Here is a 19327-nt window from a genome sequence, read left to right as displayed (position 1 = left end):
CTCCTTTAATAAGTTACGGTTGTTTACTAAAGTAACATCAAGCACATCCTCCCATCCGTCGTAATTTTCCGAGCTCGGAGAGACGAAAGTGGGAGTATTGCCTCTGATACAAATGGTCATATTATTTTCAAAAAGTGACTCAGCTCTTTCGTTGATCTCAGAACTTCCCCAAAAGCTATGCCGAGCATTTCACCTCCGATCAGAAGGTTTGCCTTTTTGATTTAAGCTTCGGTTATGATTTTACACACCTCCTCCGGAGTTGATGATGCATTATGGGCAGAGTAAAAAGAGGCCAACATCAAACCCTGTGTATTCATATATCTTCAAATCTGACAACTGTCAGATCGGGAGTGCTTAAATGTGGACATACAAACCTTTTAAATGTTTCTTAGCTAAAATACAAGTTCTGGGATTACCTTGGTCTTGATCTGCGGTTTTATAAAAGAGGTCGTATTGGTTGTCTTGGAGGCCTCGCACCTTGAGGCCGTTTATCCACGGTTCTTGGATAACGCGTATGTCTCAGATTATCTAAAGCACACTTAGAGTGCTTCAGATTAATCTGGATGACCTTCAGCGCATTTTAAATTATTTTTAGCTGCAGAGCAGGTTCCCGCTAACAACATCGTCAACCTCGACGTTGCCATCAGCTTTGTCGGTGTCTGTTCCCCGACTCTGCAGAATTTTAATTTGGCATTCCTTATCCCAAAACTAAGTTTGTACTCGGCCTTTTCGAAAGCCCCTTGACTTTAATCGCTTATCCTCAGTAGGTAAGAGCCGCTGGTCTTTTGCCGTTTTTCTGCCTTAACTACAGTCCAATCGTGCATGGGAACTAGCGGATTTTGCCTCTGAAGACAGCGGATCAGATCCTGTTCGCTTGGCTTTATGCTCATGAGTGGCAACCATGAGCCTTCGGTTATCTAGGGATGTCCTTAGCTGGGATATGCTTGAGCTTAAAGCCCTCCCAGTCATTGCTAACCTTAGCAATTCTTTCAATAAGGAAATCACTAGAAAACCTGTCCGCACACTTGATTACCCTATACCCCCTGAGCATCACGCCAGAGTCAAAACTAGGGTAGGGCCCTCACTGTTTGGTATAGTGTATGAAAACACCATCTCGGAGAGCTTGCCTTCGATAGAGCTCCACACGTTCAGCAGACCTTTGCTATTTGTGGAGAGCTCATCCACAACTGCTACTTGGAGGTCATCCCTGACAACCTCTCTAAGAGTACGCAGTTGCGCTGCTCCAGAAGATGGTGCTTTTCCTAGCTCTGTCCGGTCGTCAAGCTTGCTCTTTTTCTGAGACGGGCAGATCTCTACTTGAGATCTGTTTCGCTTAACGGCCTTTTCTCGGCTGGCCAGAAGGTTGTTGTATTCATCAACAACCTTCTGGTACTTTATTTTATCTTTGGCGTCCCTCTCATGAATCACTCCAGTCTCTTCATTTTTGGCAACCTTGGCAAGAATGTGAGAGGCCGTTTTGAAGTGGTTCCTGAGAAGAGCGCCTTCGATGGTTTTTTCGTTCCTCGAGTTGCACTGCTACTCAAGGGTTTCGGTTTTGTATACGGCTTAGGAAGTATAGGAGTGCTATGAATAGCACTGCCTATACTTCCTGTGGTTTTGGGTTGCTCACGCTAAATGAGCTCCCCTTCAAATTCTCCTGGCTGGTGTTCATCCTCCCAGTCTGTGGATGGTTCTACGTTTGTTATGTCTAGTTCGTCCATTTTGTTAAAGTTTGTTGAATGTTGGTCCCACGAGTAGGTCGGAAAAAGAGAGGTCAGCCGCGGCAGAGCCAATATACCAGGGTAAGGCAGAAAATAAGACGGACCCTGCCAAGGCATCCGAATAAGTTTGTTAGCGACTGGTTTGCCCCCAGCCTTTCATTCTTCGGCACGGATTATGTAAAACGTTCGCACCACCACTGAAATTAGGGACCCCGTATCTATGGTGAAATTGCATTGCTAAGGCTTGCTACTATTAAGGAGTCGGAAACTTCAGCAATTCAACCTGACCTTAGCTGATCCCCATCTTGACAACGTGCAAGACAACTGTGGTGATCATTACTGCCCGGCACCCACTAAAAGGGTTTAAAATGAGGATTTTTGCCGGGCAAAATTAGTTGCACAGTAAATATAAAAATATATATATTAAAAATAACGTTCATAATTTGTTTAGCTAAGAAAATTGGTTAGCTCTGAGAAGTAGATTTTTTTTCTGTACATACTATCTTTTAGACCAAACGTCCATTCTTCCATAAAAAAAACATTTTGTATAAACGTTGTTCGAATAACCGGACAACACAGTTTGTTTGATTTCCAAACATTAACTAAAGACGATTTTTTCAATATTTTATAAGACAACCTTAAAATTGGTATGCAATTCAAAAACAGGACAGTATAAAAATAATAAAATAAAATAATTAAATAGTCTTTCAAAGGCATTACCGAATCTTCTTTTACTTAAACTCTAACTTGATAAGTACTTATTTCTTCATTCTTATGAGTTACTCTCCATTTACGAAGAGGTACGATCTGAAAATTGTGAAATGCCTTCAAGGTGTGAGTAATTCTCTTCTTGCACTAAACAAAAAAAATATTCTAACAATTCTACCTTCAGCCATGTACAAGGTAAATCCCCATTCAAAACGTCAATAAGAAGTTCATATAATTCCAAATAAACCTCACCGCCTATTTATAATAAATCAATCACCAAATAACGAAGAAAACTCTCCAATACCTAGAATATTGATAATTTTATCTTTGACATTTACTGCCCTTAATAAATAAAAACACTGACCTATATATCACGTACCAAAAATATCTCATTGTTATGATGTTTGAAAATGGACATTTACCATAACAATGTGACTCTCATCAGGCTTATCGTATAAAGTATGATACGAAAACCTAAAATATACGAATATGACTTCGTTATCAGTTCTTGCACTTTGAATCTTTTTACCGAGTTAAAAGTGTTTCCCCGTTCAAAAAAAAAACATAATAAAGTTCTTTGAATTACGAGTATCATCGATTTTTTTTTGCAGTAAGTTAAAGTTCCTCCATTTGAAGACGTGAATAAAAAGTGCACTTTTTTCTTAACACGATAACTCTGCCCTGCGATACGAGATAACAAAACCCAATTCACTTAAGGTAGTTCGTAAGTTTGCAGGTGCACAAATGCATTTTTTTATATTTGCCTTACATTCCTGATGCTTTGTTATTACTTTTTTTATTTGTATGTATAGTTTAGCTTCTCTCCTTTAGTCCTGGTCCTGATCCTGGTAGTTCAATGCAGTGAAGCATATCTTTTTTCATTTCTTGGGAACTTACGAATGCATGCATTATTCTTATGTTATTCAAACATAATACTTAAAGTAAGCATCAGCCATTCTTCTACGCACTACTTTCGACTTGCCTGACCTGGTTTATCTCTAGCGCCCAGATTCGAATAGAAAAGTGTTGGAGAAAAATAGTCATAAAAATAGTTTTACTCTTTGCTTAACGGAATTTTCAAACTCGTAGTCTTACCTGATGCTGTTTGTATGTATGGTAAGTCGTTTAAGGGTTCATAGGGAAGGTTTAGGTTCATGTATTTCAGACCTGATTTAAAAAACATTTTAAAGATATTTATGCAACGTGGCAAGTTAACAATTTAGGTTTTAGAATGCAATGTAAACGTAATCTTAAAATAACTGATAGTTCATGATAGAAATAATTTAGATTCAATTTTATTCATTTATTTTTATAAGGTTGAAAATAAGTAAGTTATAAAAAAGAAAAATAGTTTATCCTGTATTAGAAAATGGCTATTGAATTAGATTATGCCGTTTGGGTTTCCTTTCTCATAATCTTAAATGTCTTCTGTTTGTTAATCTAATCAAATTTTAAGGCAACAAATATCATATACCGTTATTTTTGGTTCTCTGAATATGTCGAAAGCTATTACGAATAAAACATTTAACAATTATTTTTTAAACTTCTATGATTTTAGTAAAATAGTGAGACATAATTAGTTTCAGTCTCTTAGGTTTCAGGTTTTAATTTTTTGTAAACAAAACTGTCACTTTGATTTTTCTAAAAAATTCTTCCAAATGTCAAAAAGTTATTTTTTTGTAATATTTATTTTGTATGAGTTTTTTGGTTTATAAAAAAACGTTAACTGATCTTTTGTTTGAACGTATAGAAATTTGGTATCACGTCACAATGTTAATATAAATTTTACTAAAAATGAATATAAATGTAAAAAAACTGAATTTGAAAACAGGGCCGATTACAATAATATTCTATGGGAAGTTAATAAAAAGCGTATGAGTGCAGAGATTAAAACCGAGCTATTAACAAACGAGACAACACTAATTATATCATCTGGAACAAAAAAAGGAAGTGCGAGAATTGTAAAACATGTTGAATTTAAACACATGATTTAACAGATTTTTTGGTCGGTATATTCACGAGAGGCAATGTTATGACATGCCCGCATCGTTACCACAATAAGCAAATATTTTGTAACAACAGGCCACTTAATAATTTCAAGGATTTCAATGATTTGGCTTTCGAGCTAACACATGTTATTTTTAACTTCCCATAGGAAGTTATTGTAATGGGTCCGATTTGTCAAATTGAAAATTTTGACATTTATCGACGCTTCAAGGTACATAGAGTCGAAATAAAATATTTTTAGATAGATGTCTGTGAGTGCGTGTGTACGTACGTCCGTTTTTTCGTTCGCGAAGTTTTTTTCGTCGTCCAAAGCTCAAGAACCAGAAGAGATATCGACTTCAAACAAATTTTTTGTTATACAGATAAAAAGGCAGAAAGATGGAGAAAGGGCTCTGAAAAAAATTGCTTGGGCGTTTTTTTTACCATATCAGTTTAAAAAAAAGTTGTAATTGTAATTGTATTTTAATTGTAATAATTTTGGTTAACCCTAAATATCTTACGAACCAAGAACGCTAGAGACTTAAATTAAATTGTATATAATATATTGTAACGTGATATCAAAAAAGTATATTTTTTTTAAATCCATTTAACAGTTTCTTATAAATAAAAAAAAAACTGAAAAAAAAATTTGTTACCTCCAAAATTTTACGATTTAAATATGATTTCATCTCCAAAACAATTTTGAGCAACGAAAAATAATGTTTTTAACATCTGATAAAATTTTGAGAAAAATAGAATTGACAGTTTTCTTACAAAAAATAAAAACCTAAAAAAAAAAATGTATAAAAGTTGGTAAAAATTGATTTTAGACTCAAATATCTTTTTCAAAAATTGTAGATATTGGCTTCAAACTTATTTTGTTTTATAATAAATATTGTTTTCAACATTCGATAAAATGTTGAAAAAATCGAATTGACAGTTTTTTTTACAAAAAAATAAAACTCTAGAAAAAACTATACTAAAAATGTACTTTCGATTCAAATAGCTTTTTAAAAATTAAAAATATTGGCTTCAAACTTATTTTATTTCTCAGAAAATATTGTTTTCGATACTCAGTAATTTTTATATAAAAATCCAACATTCCGTTTTTCCATAAAAAGTATTTTAAGCAAGACAAATCGACAGACGCGATGGGAACTTATCATTGTGGGTCGCATCCCAGCCTCTTTTTAAATCTTAAAGTATAGGAAATATTTTAAACAGACTTTTTGGAAAATATTATCAAGTTCTAGTGACCCAGCCGTGCATTTTATTTATTTCGAAATTGGTTTTCTGTTGAATGCAAAAGATCTTAAATGATCTTAAAAAATTAAATGAATCTACTTTTGAATTGAATTTGCATTGGATGCTCTAGAACTAATATTTAAACACGAATTTCAATAATATAAATGTCCAAAAAACAGCAAAAGTGACTTTTTTGTTAATTTAATCACTAATTGAAAAACATTATAAACGGGTCATATCAATTGATATACAATCTTTGAATCTCTTGAGATTTAAAGAGAAAAGATATTCTGAAACGTCTAATTTGTGAGTGCAACACAAACGTTTCTTCCAAACTTATTTTTTTAAATTTAATTTTGTAGAGGAAATGTAGTTAAAAGCACCTATTTCCTCAAATTCAAGAACCAAACATTTGTCTCCCTAAAATTTTTAAATTTTGTTGAATCCTTTAAGATCGACGAGTAAGCAGACTGATAGCGATAGTAATTCAAGACTCCTGAAAATTGAGTTCAAAAAAACTTCATCAAAAAAAGTCCGACATTTCTTCATATCAGATTCTCTCTTATTTTCTGGATTTTTTAATCTTTTTAGTTCTTATCATAAATAGAAATGGATGCAACAAAAGTATATTTTATTTTTGGAAAAAAAGCTACGTTTTAAAACAATTTCTTACATTTCTGCGAAAATTGCAGCAAAAACCACCTAAACTATTGTGTTTTAGCTCTTAAATATGGCATATTAAGAAAACTTTTGGAAACTAGGAATGCTTTCACATGTAGCGAGTGATCCAAATTAAATAGTTAGACCATGCCTTGCTGGACAACAGTGTTCTAAAATACATAATTCGATAACTAAATTTGTCGTTTTAGCAATTGAAATGTGTAAAGGTTGGGTTAATATACTCGTACACATTATGTTATTTAAATTTTGTTAGCCTCCTTTACAAAACATTAAAAAAAACATTTTTAAACAATGAGCAAAAACTCATCCAAGCGTGTGACACACCCCCCCCCCCTGATGAAAAGTCTGGATCCGCCCTTGATAAGGCTTTGAAATTGGACAACATACCCTAAATGTCTTCACTAAAATTATTTCAGGGTTGCCAATACTAAACAAATATCATTTATAATCTGAGCAATATGACGCATTTCAAACAAAAAAAATTCAATTTTATGGAACTATCTTTAAATCTTACATGAAATAAATAATACAAATTCAATTAAAAAGTATCGTTTCTTTTTAATGTATTTGTTAATGAATTTCGGCTGAACTATCTTTTTTTTGTAGTAATAATGTTATTGTATTTTTATTTTTACTAAAAAAAATTGATAAATTTGATTTCAATCTTGCACGAGCTTTCATCACAACGTGGATAAGAAAAGAATATTCTATTTGAAAACTATGAATTGGAGTAAATTGGTGGGAGTGTGTATAGATTAAATTAAGTATTTTCTAATATCAATTAATAATAATAGAAAAAAAAAACAGTATTATCTACATCTACACACTTTTTACTAACGCCTGATAATAATTAAATTATTTCGTAGACAAATGTGTAAAAAAACATGTAGAATTAGATTGCTTCGAAAAAATATATTTTGAATTTTGTTCAAGTTTAATAAAATCTCAAATTCAATTTAGAAAAGTCTTGAGGCAATAGTTTAACAAAAAAATTAACACTTACTTTTTTAATTTAACAAAAAAAAAAGGTATTAAACCGGAAGTTGTTCGATGATAGATTGCTCCTCTTTGTTTTATACGGAGAGCCTGCTCTAAAGCACTTGCTGCATTTTATTTATATCAAAACTTATATTCTTAATTAGGTCTATACAGTATATTTCTGTCAAAGATTATAAAGTAATTAATTTTCTTATCCTACATGCCTAGTTATCATTTAGATAAACTAAAAAGCTGACTGTGACGGTGTTAATTTTGCAATTAAAAACTTTAAACTCAATTTCAGTGATAAGGGAAAATGTGTATTTTATTGTTTCTTATCTTCGTTCTATATAACAAAAACATAAATACAATATACAAAACATGTGTTTATGTAGGTATATAGATGAACTAATGAATGAAAACGTAAAAAGCTGATTAAATATAATAGTAGACATGATAAGTTTGATAGCCATACTCAAAACTATTTTGCTAGTAATTTGAAATCAAGGTGAAGGCAGTTTGGGCATAGAATTGGAGCATAACAAGAGTAGAAAATTAGTGTTTGTTTATTATTTAATCAACAATTTGACCCAAATGTTTTTGCAACTTGCGAATTTATGACTATCTCTATGTTAAGATAGATTTAAAATCGAACGTTCGGACATCCATAAGTTCAAGAACCAGGAGAGATATCGACTTCAAATAAATGTTGTTATATAGAAAATAATGCAAAAAGATGCAGAAAGAACTCTCAAAAAATTGAATGGGTGTTTTTTTATCATATCAATTTAAAAAAAAATAGATGAACATTTTGGTTAACCCTAAATATCTCACGAATCAATAACGCCAATGACTTGAATTAAATATATTATTCTATGTATAATATATTGTAACGTAATACCAAACAATTACATTTTTGTAAAAAAATCCAATCAACTTTTTTTTATAAATCTTAAAAACTGAACATAATATTTGCCACCTTGAAAATTAAAAAAAACTTTGTGCAACGAAAAACAACGTTTTAAACATCTCGCATAATTTTGAGAAGAAATATTTTTTGATCTACAAAAAAGAACAATAATAAAACTTGGTAAAAGTTAAGTTTCGACTCAAATATCTTTTCAAAATTTAAAATATTGGATTCAAATTTTATTAAATAATTTTATCTCACAGAAAATATTGTCTTCGGCATTGAGTACATTTTGTATAAAAATCCAACAGTTCGTTTTATATACAAAAATACAATCGACAAAAAATGGTAAAAAATGATATTCGGTTCTCAATATCTCGTTAGCAATAGAAGATATTATTTCATTCATCCAATTTGTATTTTTTATATAAAAATAAAATCTTTTAAGAAATGCTACTAAAATTTTTAAAAATTGATTTTGGACTAAAAATTTCGTTAACAAAAATATATTTTAAAACAAAAAATTTCATTATATGCAAAATATTGTCAATTTTTAAATTTTAGGAAATAATTTAACTGACAACTTTTTTTAACACAGCACGAAAACCTACCAACTTTTAAGCAAGAGAAAACGACAAACGGGATGGGAAGTTATTAGTGTGGCCGCATTCCAGTCTCTTTTTGGCTGTGAAATTATACGACTTTGTACTTTGGTGAATTTATTGGACCTTAATAACATTGAACTTGAGGTTTCCAACAATAATATCATAATGATTATATTGAACACTAAAAGTAAACCATACTAGAACTCTTTTATGTTTGCATTTGACATTGCTAACTTCCCACAGGAAGTTATTGTAATGGGTCCGATTTGTCAAATTGAAAATTTTGACATTTCTCGACGTTTCAAGGTCAATAGAGTCGAAATAAAAGATTTTTAGAAAGATGTCTGTGCGTGCGTGTGTACGTACGTTTGTACGTCAGTACGTTCGCGACGTTTTTTTCGTCGTCCATAGCTCAAGAACCAGAAGAGATATCGACTTCAAATAAATTTTGTTATAGAGATAATAAGGCAGAAAGATGCAGAAAGGGCTCTCAAGAAAATTGCGTGGGTGGTTTGAAAAAAAGGTGAACATTTTGGTTAACCCTAAATATCTTACGAACCAAATACGCTAGAGACTTGAATTAAATTTTATATAATATATTGTAACATGATACCAAATAGGTATATTTTTTGAAAAAAATCAATATAACGGTTTTTTTTAAAAATCAATAAAACTGAAAAAAAAATGTTCACCTCCAAAATTTTACGATTGAAATACGATTTCATCTCTAAAACAATTTTGTGCAACGAAGAATAATGTTTTTGACATCTGATAAAATTTTGAGAAAAATCTAATTGACAGTTTTTTTCTATAAAAAATAAAAATCTAAAAAAAAACATTACTCAAAGTTCCTAAAAATTGAATATCGATTCAAATATCCTTTCAAAAACTTGAAATTTAGGCTTCAAGCTTATCTTATCTTATAAGAAATATTGTTTTCAACATTTTGAAAAATGTTGAGAAAAATCGAATTGACAGTTTTTTTACAAAAAATAAAAACTTAAAAAAAAAATGTATAAAAGTTGGTAAAAATTGATTTTCGACTCAAATATCTTTTCAAAAATTTTAAATATTGGCTTCAAAGTAATTTTTTCTCATAAGAAATATTGTTTTCAACATTCGGTAAAATTTTTAAAAAATCTAATTGACAGTTTTTTTTACAAAAAATTAAACTCTAAAAAAACAATACTAAAACTTCGTAAAAATTTACTTTCTACTCAAATAGCTTTTCAAAACTTAAAAATATTGGCTTGAAACTTATTTTATTTCACAGAAAATATTGTTTTCGATATTCAGTAATTTTTATATAAAAATCCAACAGTTTGTTTTTTCATAAAAAATAAAATCTACAAAAAATAGTACGCAAATTTGGTAAAAATTGATACGAGTACATATAGACAATCTTTTAAGCAAGACAAATCGACAGACGGGATGGGATGTTTTCAGTGTGGGTCGCATCCCAGCCTCTTTTTTGCTATAAAATTGGTCATACGTCTTTTCAATTTTAAACTTATTATTATTATACACTATTTAACAAAATTATATATTGAAGAAAATAATATTTTAATTTCAAAATTGTCAAAACCACAATATAAAAATTGATTAAAATAGCTTTGATTCACTTGAATTAAATGAAATAAAATAGTTTATCCGAATTTTCAAAACACAATACGTTTTAAGTTATTAAACTAACAGTCAATTATTTGACAAGGTTATTAAATCGATCTTATAACTCTCGGTTTATTAAGGACTTTTATAGCACCCGGATTTTGTAAAAATACATTTCCGACATTCTATCGAGTAATTATATTGAATGTTTGTCAGTTTTGATTTAGCGGTAAACAATTTTGTGATTAATTTCAGTTCATTTAATAAATGTTCGATTCAAATTAATTTATATTTTTCTGTAGACCAATGTCTTCTTTGTATTTGATATTATATCGTATTGTTTGCTTTTTGAATGTTTTGCTTATTTGGTTCTAATAAATTTCAAAGTGCTTGGTTTGACTACACGCAGATTTAAATAATATCTGCTGTTAGAATGTCCACGGACCTTAAGGAACTTTCATAAGGACAAATTGTATTGTAGTTTTCAATAAGAGCGCTACAAAAGATTTTTTTCAAATAAAACAAAAATGGTTTTGAATATAAATGAAATTCGTTATTCCTGTGAAAGGAAGTTTGATGTCAGTATGTATGAAACTGAATTTCTTTTGCATGGCCACCGCGAACACGCTTGCAGAAGTCTCTGAACCCATTTTTCGACGGTTTTCAAGCATAAATCGGCCGATACTGCTGCAATTTCACGTTCGATATTCGTACGATATTAAACCGTCATTAACTTCTTGGCATTAGACCATAGACTTCACATAGTTCCACAGGAAATAGTCTACCAGCGTCAAATCACACGACCGAGGTGGCCAAGCGACTGGATACCATTCGTGAGATAACACGTTCTCCAAACTTGGTTTCCAATAAATTAATTGTGACATTTGCTGTGTGGCTTGTGGCCAGTCGTGTTAGAACCGCATGTCCTCCAAGTCCATATCATCCAATTGAGGCCAAGAATATTCGGTTATCATTAAACGGTAGTTATCCCCATTCACAATAAGTACAGCCCAATGACGCACACCCATAAACCACACCAAACCGTGACTTTTTCGGGATGCAATGATGACTCATGATGAGATCGCGTGGATTGCTGCTTGACCAATACCGCATATTTTCTTTATTGACGAAGCCAGTCAGAAATTTATCACTGAAGATGATTTTTCGATACGAATCCCAATCATTTTAAAGTTGCTGCTCAGCCCAATTCACGAACATACGACGCTTCTGGGGTTCAAGCCGCTTCATTTCTTGCATCCACAATTTTGTAAGGATATAGATCAAGATGTTTTCGCAAAATTCGCTTTAACGACGCAACGTCACAGAGATGCCCAACGCTTGAAAAGGACGTGTGAGAGACAACATTTGCCCTTTCTGCAACTGAAGCCTCAGCGGAAGCAATATTCTCAACACTACGGGCACTTCTTTGTCTCTTTGGCACGGGAACATCTTGTATTTCTATTTCTTGAAAAATTAAAACAAACAATTTACATACATACACTACACACATAATGTGTACTTTTTAAGCCTGAAAGTTGTTTTGGGCTTGACTTGTCTGCTTACATAACTTTTTTTCCAAGAATTTATTATTATTTCCCATTAAAAAATTCGGTGACTTCAAATTTAATAAAACAATATTACCTGATCATTTAATCATATTTGAGGGTCTAGTAAATCGAAGTTGTGTCTCAGACCGAGGTCTAAATCAGAGTTCTAACGCTCGAGTACTTGATGAAGAAATGAGTTAGAACTCAACCGAATTCTATTTTTGCAATAAACCGAATTTTAAAGACTAAAACTTTGTCAATTATTTAATTAGAACTATTCTATCAATTTATTAGAACTTCAAAATCTTGAAATTGTTTTTGTACAATAAGATTTGGTTTTTAATTTGATATTGATGAAACAAATTAATTCACGTAAAGGGTCATTCATTTCATGGATGAAAGTTGTTATTCATCTTATCTGAGACCTGTCAACCTCAACTGACATTTGAAGTGTCACTATATTCATTTGAATGTTTGACATTTAAAAAAATGGATTACTTTACAGTCGACCAACGTGTTAAAATTAATTTAAACTTACTTCAAAGGCGGTGATTAAATCGTATTCACTTTTCGCGAACTCCGTGGTACTCGTAATTATGGAACACATAGTAGACTACCTATAAACTTAAGGAGAAATGAACCGTTTATGTTTTAATGTTGTGTGTTTCTGTGAGCGTGAGTTTCAAAATTTACGAAAAAGTGTTTTAAAATGATCTGAAAATAATTTCGATATGTGTATTTTATGTAACTTTACTTTTAAACCCAAAAAATTAATGACCCTCGACAGGGAATTTTTTTCGACTTTTGAGACAAACATCATTTATGTATAAGGGTCCTTTAGCTTAAAAATTTAAATTAAAATTCATTTAAAAAAACTGAAAGTTTATTTTAAAGTTCGTAAAAGTCAATTAATTATCTTCTAGCTAGTTGTAGCTGTCGAACAATTCTGACAATCTAACTCAAAATGCTTTATTATTTGGAAAGGTTAAAACAGCAAACACGTAATAAGCAATAAATACAACTATAATAATAAAATCCATTAAATATCGGAATTATAAAGTATAAATCCAATAAAATGTTTGAAGGCATATAGGAATTTTTAAACTTGATAAAAGCGAAGGTATCAAAATGCATTATAAAGTATTTTGTTATCATCGGAAATCGATGAAATTGCGATTAAAAACTATTATTCACTTGCAATCCTAAGAAACCAACTGTCCGAGTATGTCGAGTGTAGGTTAAGTTTAATAATTCACCTATAAATAATTTAAAATGAATTTAATATTTCTTTTGATGACATCAATTGTGGTCATTAGAATTTTCCATGTAAGTTTGATAAGCAAAATAATAAAAACAAATGCAGCTTCATATCTTTTGCAGGTGAATGCAATCAGTCCGTTTGTTTTAAATATTCACAAGAAAGCTGCAGATGTCCTTGATCATCGGATGGAAACTATTATCAATTCTAGATTATCTCTGAAGCAGAAGTCGAGTGCAAGTTCATGTCATTCATATTATTCAGATTTATTGCAAGCTATCCTTAAAATTTACGCAACGGATCTTGAGCGATGTTTAAAGATCGAACACGAACAGTTTTTGGAATTTTTCAATGAAGGACAACTTGCTCGAGAGACTATAACGAAGTCATTGAATACCATTTGTGATGTAGTGCTTGAAGGATGTAAAGCCATTTCCAATATTTTGGAATTTTTTGACTGCGTAGATAGATCTGTAAGATACATTTCTTGTTTTTATTGTTAATCCTGGTTTGTTGTTGTGACATAATTTGTAGGGCGCTGAAAGCATTCGTGGCGTGTGGAAAGCCTCTAAGGACTCATCGGATAATGCAGCTCCTATAAGAAAAAAAATTCATGACATTAAATATCAAACGGGAAGATGCGCTAGTGAAGCTGAACGAGTGTTTATTTCGGAAACAGCTTTGGCTACAGAAAATATGATGATTTGCTATGCCGAATCTGAAGAAAAAGATCAAATTGAAGAACTTGAAAAAATGTTAAGAAATCACAATGAATTTTAGATAATATAATTTTGTATGCGTAATAAAATGCAACATCAATGAACCCATGATTTTTTTTTTGATATTTTAACAAAAATCAGTTATCTATTTCTTACATACATACATATATGGCATGTTGTTTTTTTTTTTAGAAATGTTTGTGCTTTTGTGATTTATCAGTGCAATAAACCTTATCCAACAAAAAAAAAACAGTGTTCAAAAACAAGAAATGTCAAAAATCAAAAAATGTCATTTCAATAATGTATTTTTTACACATTGATAAGGAAAAGACTTCTGAAATATCTTTTATTCGGAAAACATTGTTTACTCACATAAGTGAACAGAAAAACGAGAAAAATACGAATAAAGTAACAGCCATACCAAATTGTTGGTTTTGCGAACTCAAAAAAAAAAAGAAAGAAATCACATACAACAAAAAGAACCATGAAGATTTTTTTAAGTATTTCCAATAATTTTGTTCTAAGAAACTAACAAAACTGTACATATCTAGAATTAATTTTTAATTTAAGATTTTTTTACAATCTTTGAGCTAGCCCAGATTTTTGATACATACTTAGTTAAAGGTCTTTAAATTGAGCTGAAATTTAACTTTCCTTAAACAATCCCTTCTTCCGGACCAAAAATTACATCTGAAAATGTTCGATTTTCTACAGTTTTTTCTATAGATTTGGTACACATAGAGCAACTTGAAATGAATATATTAATATTAACCATCAACCTCTTCAAGTGCACCCACTACGCAACTAAGTTGCTGACAACTTGAATTTCCTGAGAATACCGATATTTTATTAAAGAAAAACTGACCCGGTGAACTTCGTGTCGTCTTTGCGAAGGCCGAGCGCACAGGGAACTGTAGTCCCTTGAAATTAAACGGAAAGTCCCTTACTATCCGAAGTCAATCTAAGCGTCTTTACAAATTTACACAGAAATTAATTCAAACCCGCCTCTGCTGCAGTTGATAGTGGAACAATCAAAAGAATCTGATGTAAATCACGGACAACAAGATCATAATTTCACCAAAAATTTGATTTGTTGTGCATCTCTTAAATCTTTTCAAGTTCTATCTAGCGCCTTTAGTGATGTTGCAAGTTAAGGTATCGTTTGGTTTCCAGAAATATTGCTGAACGCTAAGGCAACAAAATTTTACAATCCGATCATTCCAAAAAGCCGCATAAGATATTAATACCACAACTTTCATTGATCACAGCTTTTATTAAAGAGTCGTAAACAATCTTCTGTAGTTTATTAAATCTTGGAATATTCGTACCAAGTACATCAGATACTTAAGGGTTTTTCAACTGGTTTGGGTAGATTTTGGCACCCCCCGTAGCGGCCATTTAGTTTTGGTGACATCTGTCAAATCTTTTGTTTAATATTCAGTTGTTTATGCCAAAATATCATGGCAAGTTGCACAATTGAACAGCACGTTCAAATGATAAAATTTTATTATCAAAATGCGTGTTGCTCTGATTTTAAGGTAGATTTGGTGTTCCTTCACAGTCGACTATTCAACGTTTAGTGCCAAATCTGAGACTTGAGAGTAAAAAATCAGCCAACACCCGTACGTTCAAGGAACGCAAAATTGGCCCAGAAAATAGCCACGGTCCGTGAACCCGAGGCAGTCTATTCCTCGCCGTCCACAAGATTTCGGCCTTTCGCAAAACTTTAACTTGAGCCTACAACCTCACAAGATTCAACTGAACAGAGGAGCTTAGAAGAAGACCCCAATTTTTGCCGAAAAATAATCTTTAGTGACGAGACGCATTTTTGGATGAATGGCTGTGTTAACAAGCAACGCAAAATTGCCGTGTATGGATTGCCGTTTGGTTTTTAGGCAATTACGCGATGCGTTTTTTTTTGAAAACGATGTTAGTGAGACGGTCACCGTGAAAAGCGAGCGATACATAACGATGATAACTAATTTCTTCTGGCCCAAATTGAACCATATGAACTTAGACAAAATGTGGTTCCAGTAGGACGGCTATATGTGCCACCACGATTGACATTTCGTGTTAACTCAAATCGTTCGGGTAAGGTTATCTCTCGCAGGGTTGATGTGAATTGGCCACCAAGGTCATGTGATTTGGCACAGCTAGAATTTTTGCCTGTGGAGTTTCTTGAAGTCGCTGGTCTATGCAAATAAATCACAATCGACCGATTTCCAAAAGTGAACATAACACAAGCCATCGCTCAAATTCAGCCGGATCTTTGCGATGTTAATTGTTAATACTTCACACGCAGCTTGTTTTATTCCATTTCAACATCTACCCGCCTTTATTGAAAACCCCTTTACTTTGGCGTTTTCTTTGAGAATTTCTCGAGTTATTTCTAGTATTGGACTTGCAGGAATACTTAACATACGATGCAATATATTGTCAGACATGTCATTCTTATATCTCGACCCTAAATCATTTGAATTCCAGGAAGAAAATGAGGATATGATGATGGCTCACGTTTGTATAGAATATGAGCGCTAAAAACAATAGTTTTAAATTAACTTGAAACACGCATGGGCTCTTGAAAGACTTTGATAGCTACAGAAAGAGTAAAGATAGATTCAGGACGTGAATTGCAAGGAGATTAAACAGAAGCAAGAAAGTTGTAAGCAATCATGTTGCTGATCCACAAATCCACATTGCTTGCAACTTGTATTACTATAATTTGAGAAAAGATTAGCTTTTTGGGAAGATATCATTAGCCGTATATCGTGTATAATAGTGTGGACAGCTATAACCTACTATGGCACAAACAAATTTTAGTTCTTGTCAACAATAATAAGCGTTAACCCTAGAAAGATAACCATATTTTATAGACTATAAGTGATACACATGATTTATACGTCAATTCAACGGAGGTTATCTTTCTAGGGTTAATAACTATTAATGTTTGCTGGAACAGTTATTACCAAAACCGAAAAGCATTTTTGAACCTCTACCTCGGATTTTCCAAAAAAAAAACAATACCCCCATTTACACTTTGAGGGTTGTTAAACGTTCACTGCATTTTAACAATTCCAAATAGTTAGTCAAGGATATCCTGTAAAGTTTAAGAAGTTGGAAGAAAATTTGAAGACAAAGACACCTTGATCAAATTTGTTCGTGTTTCCTGGATAAAAATTTTATGTGGATATTATTCCATTCCAAACCGTTATAAATGAATGTTGTTAAACCATACAATTTAAATATTTTATTAATTTTCGTTTTTTTTTCAGAAATTTTGCATGGGGCCTGATCTTAGTGACGCACTTTTTATACTTTCTAAAGTAGTTTAAGTTTTGATCTTGGGGAATTCCAACGCTCGTTACCAATTTACCTTTTTATTTGATACATTTTAAATGGCGAAGAACGTACCTATTCACCGGTAGTGAAAGTATCCTGGTACAACACTTTCATCAGCTACTAAAGCGAAAATCGGTTCCAAAATTGTCAATCACTTCTTCGTTTAATGCAGTTCAATGACCACTTTTGTCACAGAGATAAAACAAAATTTTCATACTTTACAAATACCATTTTTGTATGGAAACTGTTGTAAAAGATCTTTTTTTCGGTTGTGTTATTTTGATTGATATGAAAAACAAAATAACTGAAATAATTTTTAATGAAACTAAATCTTTGTTCAATGAAAATAATATTGATAACAAACAGAAAATTTAATAGTTGGTTTTTAATAACTTTGAGTATCTACACTATTAAACACATAATTCAATGTATTGATTTTATTAGAATGTAGCTATCCTTATCATCGATAGTAGGTAATTGATAAATGATTAGAGTGTAACTTTATTATGCAATCACCTGCATTCTATAAAAGCCAATTACAAACACAAAGTCTATTCAAAATCAAATAGAAACTCATAATTATTGAAGTTCTTAATTTTGTTTGTCTAAAGTGAGCTAAATTTTGATAAAAGAAAAAATGTGCAGTAAAGTATTATTTCTATCGGTGATTCTTGCAATTGAACTTTTCAATGTACATTAAGTTGGTTTAAATTATTTCTACGCTTTTTATTTATCAAATATTATTTCTTACTACATAAACAGGTGAATGCTTCCATTAGACCAACTACTCTATTCATAAAACAAAGAGCCGAAGAAGCTCTTCAGGAGCAAATTCTGAAATCAAAATCTGACATAAGTTCATGTCATACTTACTATTCGGAAATTTTGAAAAATCTTCTGGAAACTTACGATGCAGCTGTTAAGCAATGTGAAGATACTGAAAAAGAACAACTTTCTGATCTTCTGACTCAAGGGCAACAATCCAGGGACACAACAACAGAACTTCTAGATAAAGTCTGTTTAAATCTCCAAAGGTGCAAAGAAGAACCTGAAAATTTGGAATTCTTCGATTGCGTCGATGATTCAGTATGAGTCTTTTTTGTTGTTGTATTTATTGAAATTTTGTTGATGATTTTTATTTATAAACAGGGTGACTCAAATACTCGTTCTATATGGAAAGCATCAAGGGATTCATCAGATATCGCAGCACACATTAGAGAACAGAATCATGCGATTAAATTCGAAGCCGAAAAATGCAGTAGTGATGCAGAACGAGAGTATATTGTGGGCACAACCAAAGCTACTGATGAAATGGTAGCTTGCTATGCTAATGGAGGCAGACCACCATCGACTGCTTCATCAGAACCTGATCAAATTGATGAGAGCGCTCGTTAAAACAAAAAAAATAAAGAAACATCTTGCTAGAAACTAGAAAACTAGGATTAGAACACTCTTAAAAATCAATATAAACAATCATAGTGTCAAAATATTAAACTGATTTGTTAAAATTACAACTAGTATTTTAGATAAAATTTTCTATACACTTTATGTGTGCTTAATAAAAGGTGTTCCAAAATTAAGTCAAGATTCTAATTTTTTCTATTGGCGGTTTAACTACACAAACATTCTCAACATTTTTCTGATTTCTGTATTCTTTCTTTCAAAAATTATGACAAGAAAAATGGAAAAACGAAATATAACTGAATCATTATTGGAAGATGCTGCTGATGGAATTTTCTGATTGTAGTGTGAACTCTGCCGATCATACATTTCTAACGGAGAATGAAAGCTGACAATTTGTGAACAAATCTCGATATATTTTAAGCCTTTGTATGTCTGTTGAAAAATAGGGTTAGAGAAGAATCTAAGCAAATTTCATTGTCAGTATATTTTATTATAGACTACCAAAAAATATAGATTGATTTTTAAATGTTACATTTTGATGATTGATTGCAAGAAATAAATCCAAGACACTATAACGAAATAAGTCAATAATCTATTTAGAGAAATTAAAATAAACAT

The 19327-nt window shown here is 31.7% G+C and overlaps 2 protein-coding genes across 3 annotated transcripts; both read left to right on the top strand.

Moving 5' to 3' along the window:
• The first annotated feature begins 13111 nt into the window (after nt 1–13111).
• On the top strand, nt 13112–14077 carry LOC129952180 (uncharacterized). 2 transcript variants are annotated; one of them, XM_056064645.1, is made up of 3 exons: nt 13112–13222; nt 13370–13720; nt 13782–14077. In XM_056064645.1, exons 1-3 carry the CDS (start codon nt 13214–13216, stop codon nt 14025–14027), a joined length of 606 nt encoding a protein of 201 aa, XP_055920620.1. In that variant the 5' UTR covers nt 13112–13213; the 3' UTR covers nt 14028–14077. The 2 variants fall into 2 exon arrangements, with proteins under 2 accessions (XP_055920620.1, XP_055920619.1); XM_056064644.1 differs by having other exon boundaries at nt 13159–13315.
• A 3762-nt stretch (nt 14078–17839) lies between these two features.
• Nucleotides 17840–18885, top strand: LOC129951401 (uncharacterized). Its single transcript, XM_056063526.1, has 3 exons — nt 17840–17996; nt 18068–18391; nt 18455–18885. The coding sequence occupies exons 1-3, from the start codon at nt 17943–17945 to the stop codon at nt 18698–18700; spliced, it is 624 nt and encodes a 207-aa protein (XP_055919501.1). The 5' UTR covers nt 17840–17942; the 3' UTR covers nt 18701–18885.
• Nucleotides 18886–19327: the final 442 nt, after the last annotated feature.

This window comes from Eupeodes corollae, chromosome 3, assembly GCF_945859685.1.
Source record: "Eupeodes corollae chromosome 3, idEupCoro1.1, whole genome shotgun sequence".
Taxonomy (NCBI): Eukaryota; Metazoa; Arthropoda; class Insecta; order Diptera; family Syrphidae; genus Eupeodes; species Eupeodes corollae.
The sequence above is the reverse complement of the archived record's forward strand: the minus strand, read 5'-3'. Positions and strand labels throughout refer to the sequence as shown.

What these genes read in the sequence shown, in the direction of transcription:
- LOC129952180 (XM_056064644.1), top strand. Translation starts at nt 13,262, where the DNA reads ATGAATTTAATATTTCTTTTGATGACATCAATTGTGGTCATTAGAATT. An exon ending in TGGTCATTAGAATTTTCCAT is followed by an intron (nt 13,316 to 13,369) that starts GTAAGTTTGATA and finishes TATCTTTTGCAG; the next exon opens with GTGAATGCAATCAGTCCGTT. An exon ending in TTGACTGCGTAGATAGATCT is followed by an intron (nt 13,721 to 13,781) that starts GTAAGATACATT and finishes CATAATTTGTAG; the next exon opens with GGCGCTGAAAGCATTCGTGG.
- LOC129951401 (XM_056063526.1), top strand. Translation starts at nt 17,943, where the DNA reads ATGTGCAGTAAAGTATTATTTCTATCGGTGATTCTTGCAATTGAACTT. An exon ending in TTGCAATTGAACTTTTCAAT is followed by an intron (nt 17,997 to 18,067) that starts GTACATTAAGTT and finishes CTACATAAACAG; the next exon opens with GTGAATGCTTCCATTAGACC. An exon ending in TCGATTGCGTCGATGATTCA is followed by an intron (nt 18,392 to 18,454) that starts GTATGAGTCTTT and finishes ATTTATAAACAG; the next exon opens with GGTGACTCAAATACTCGTTC.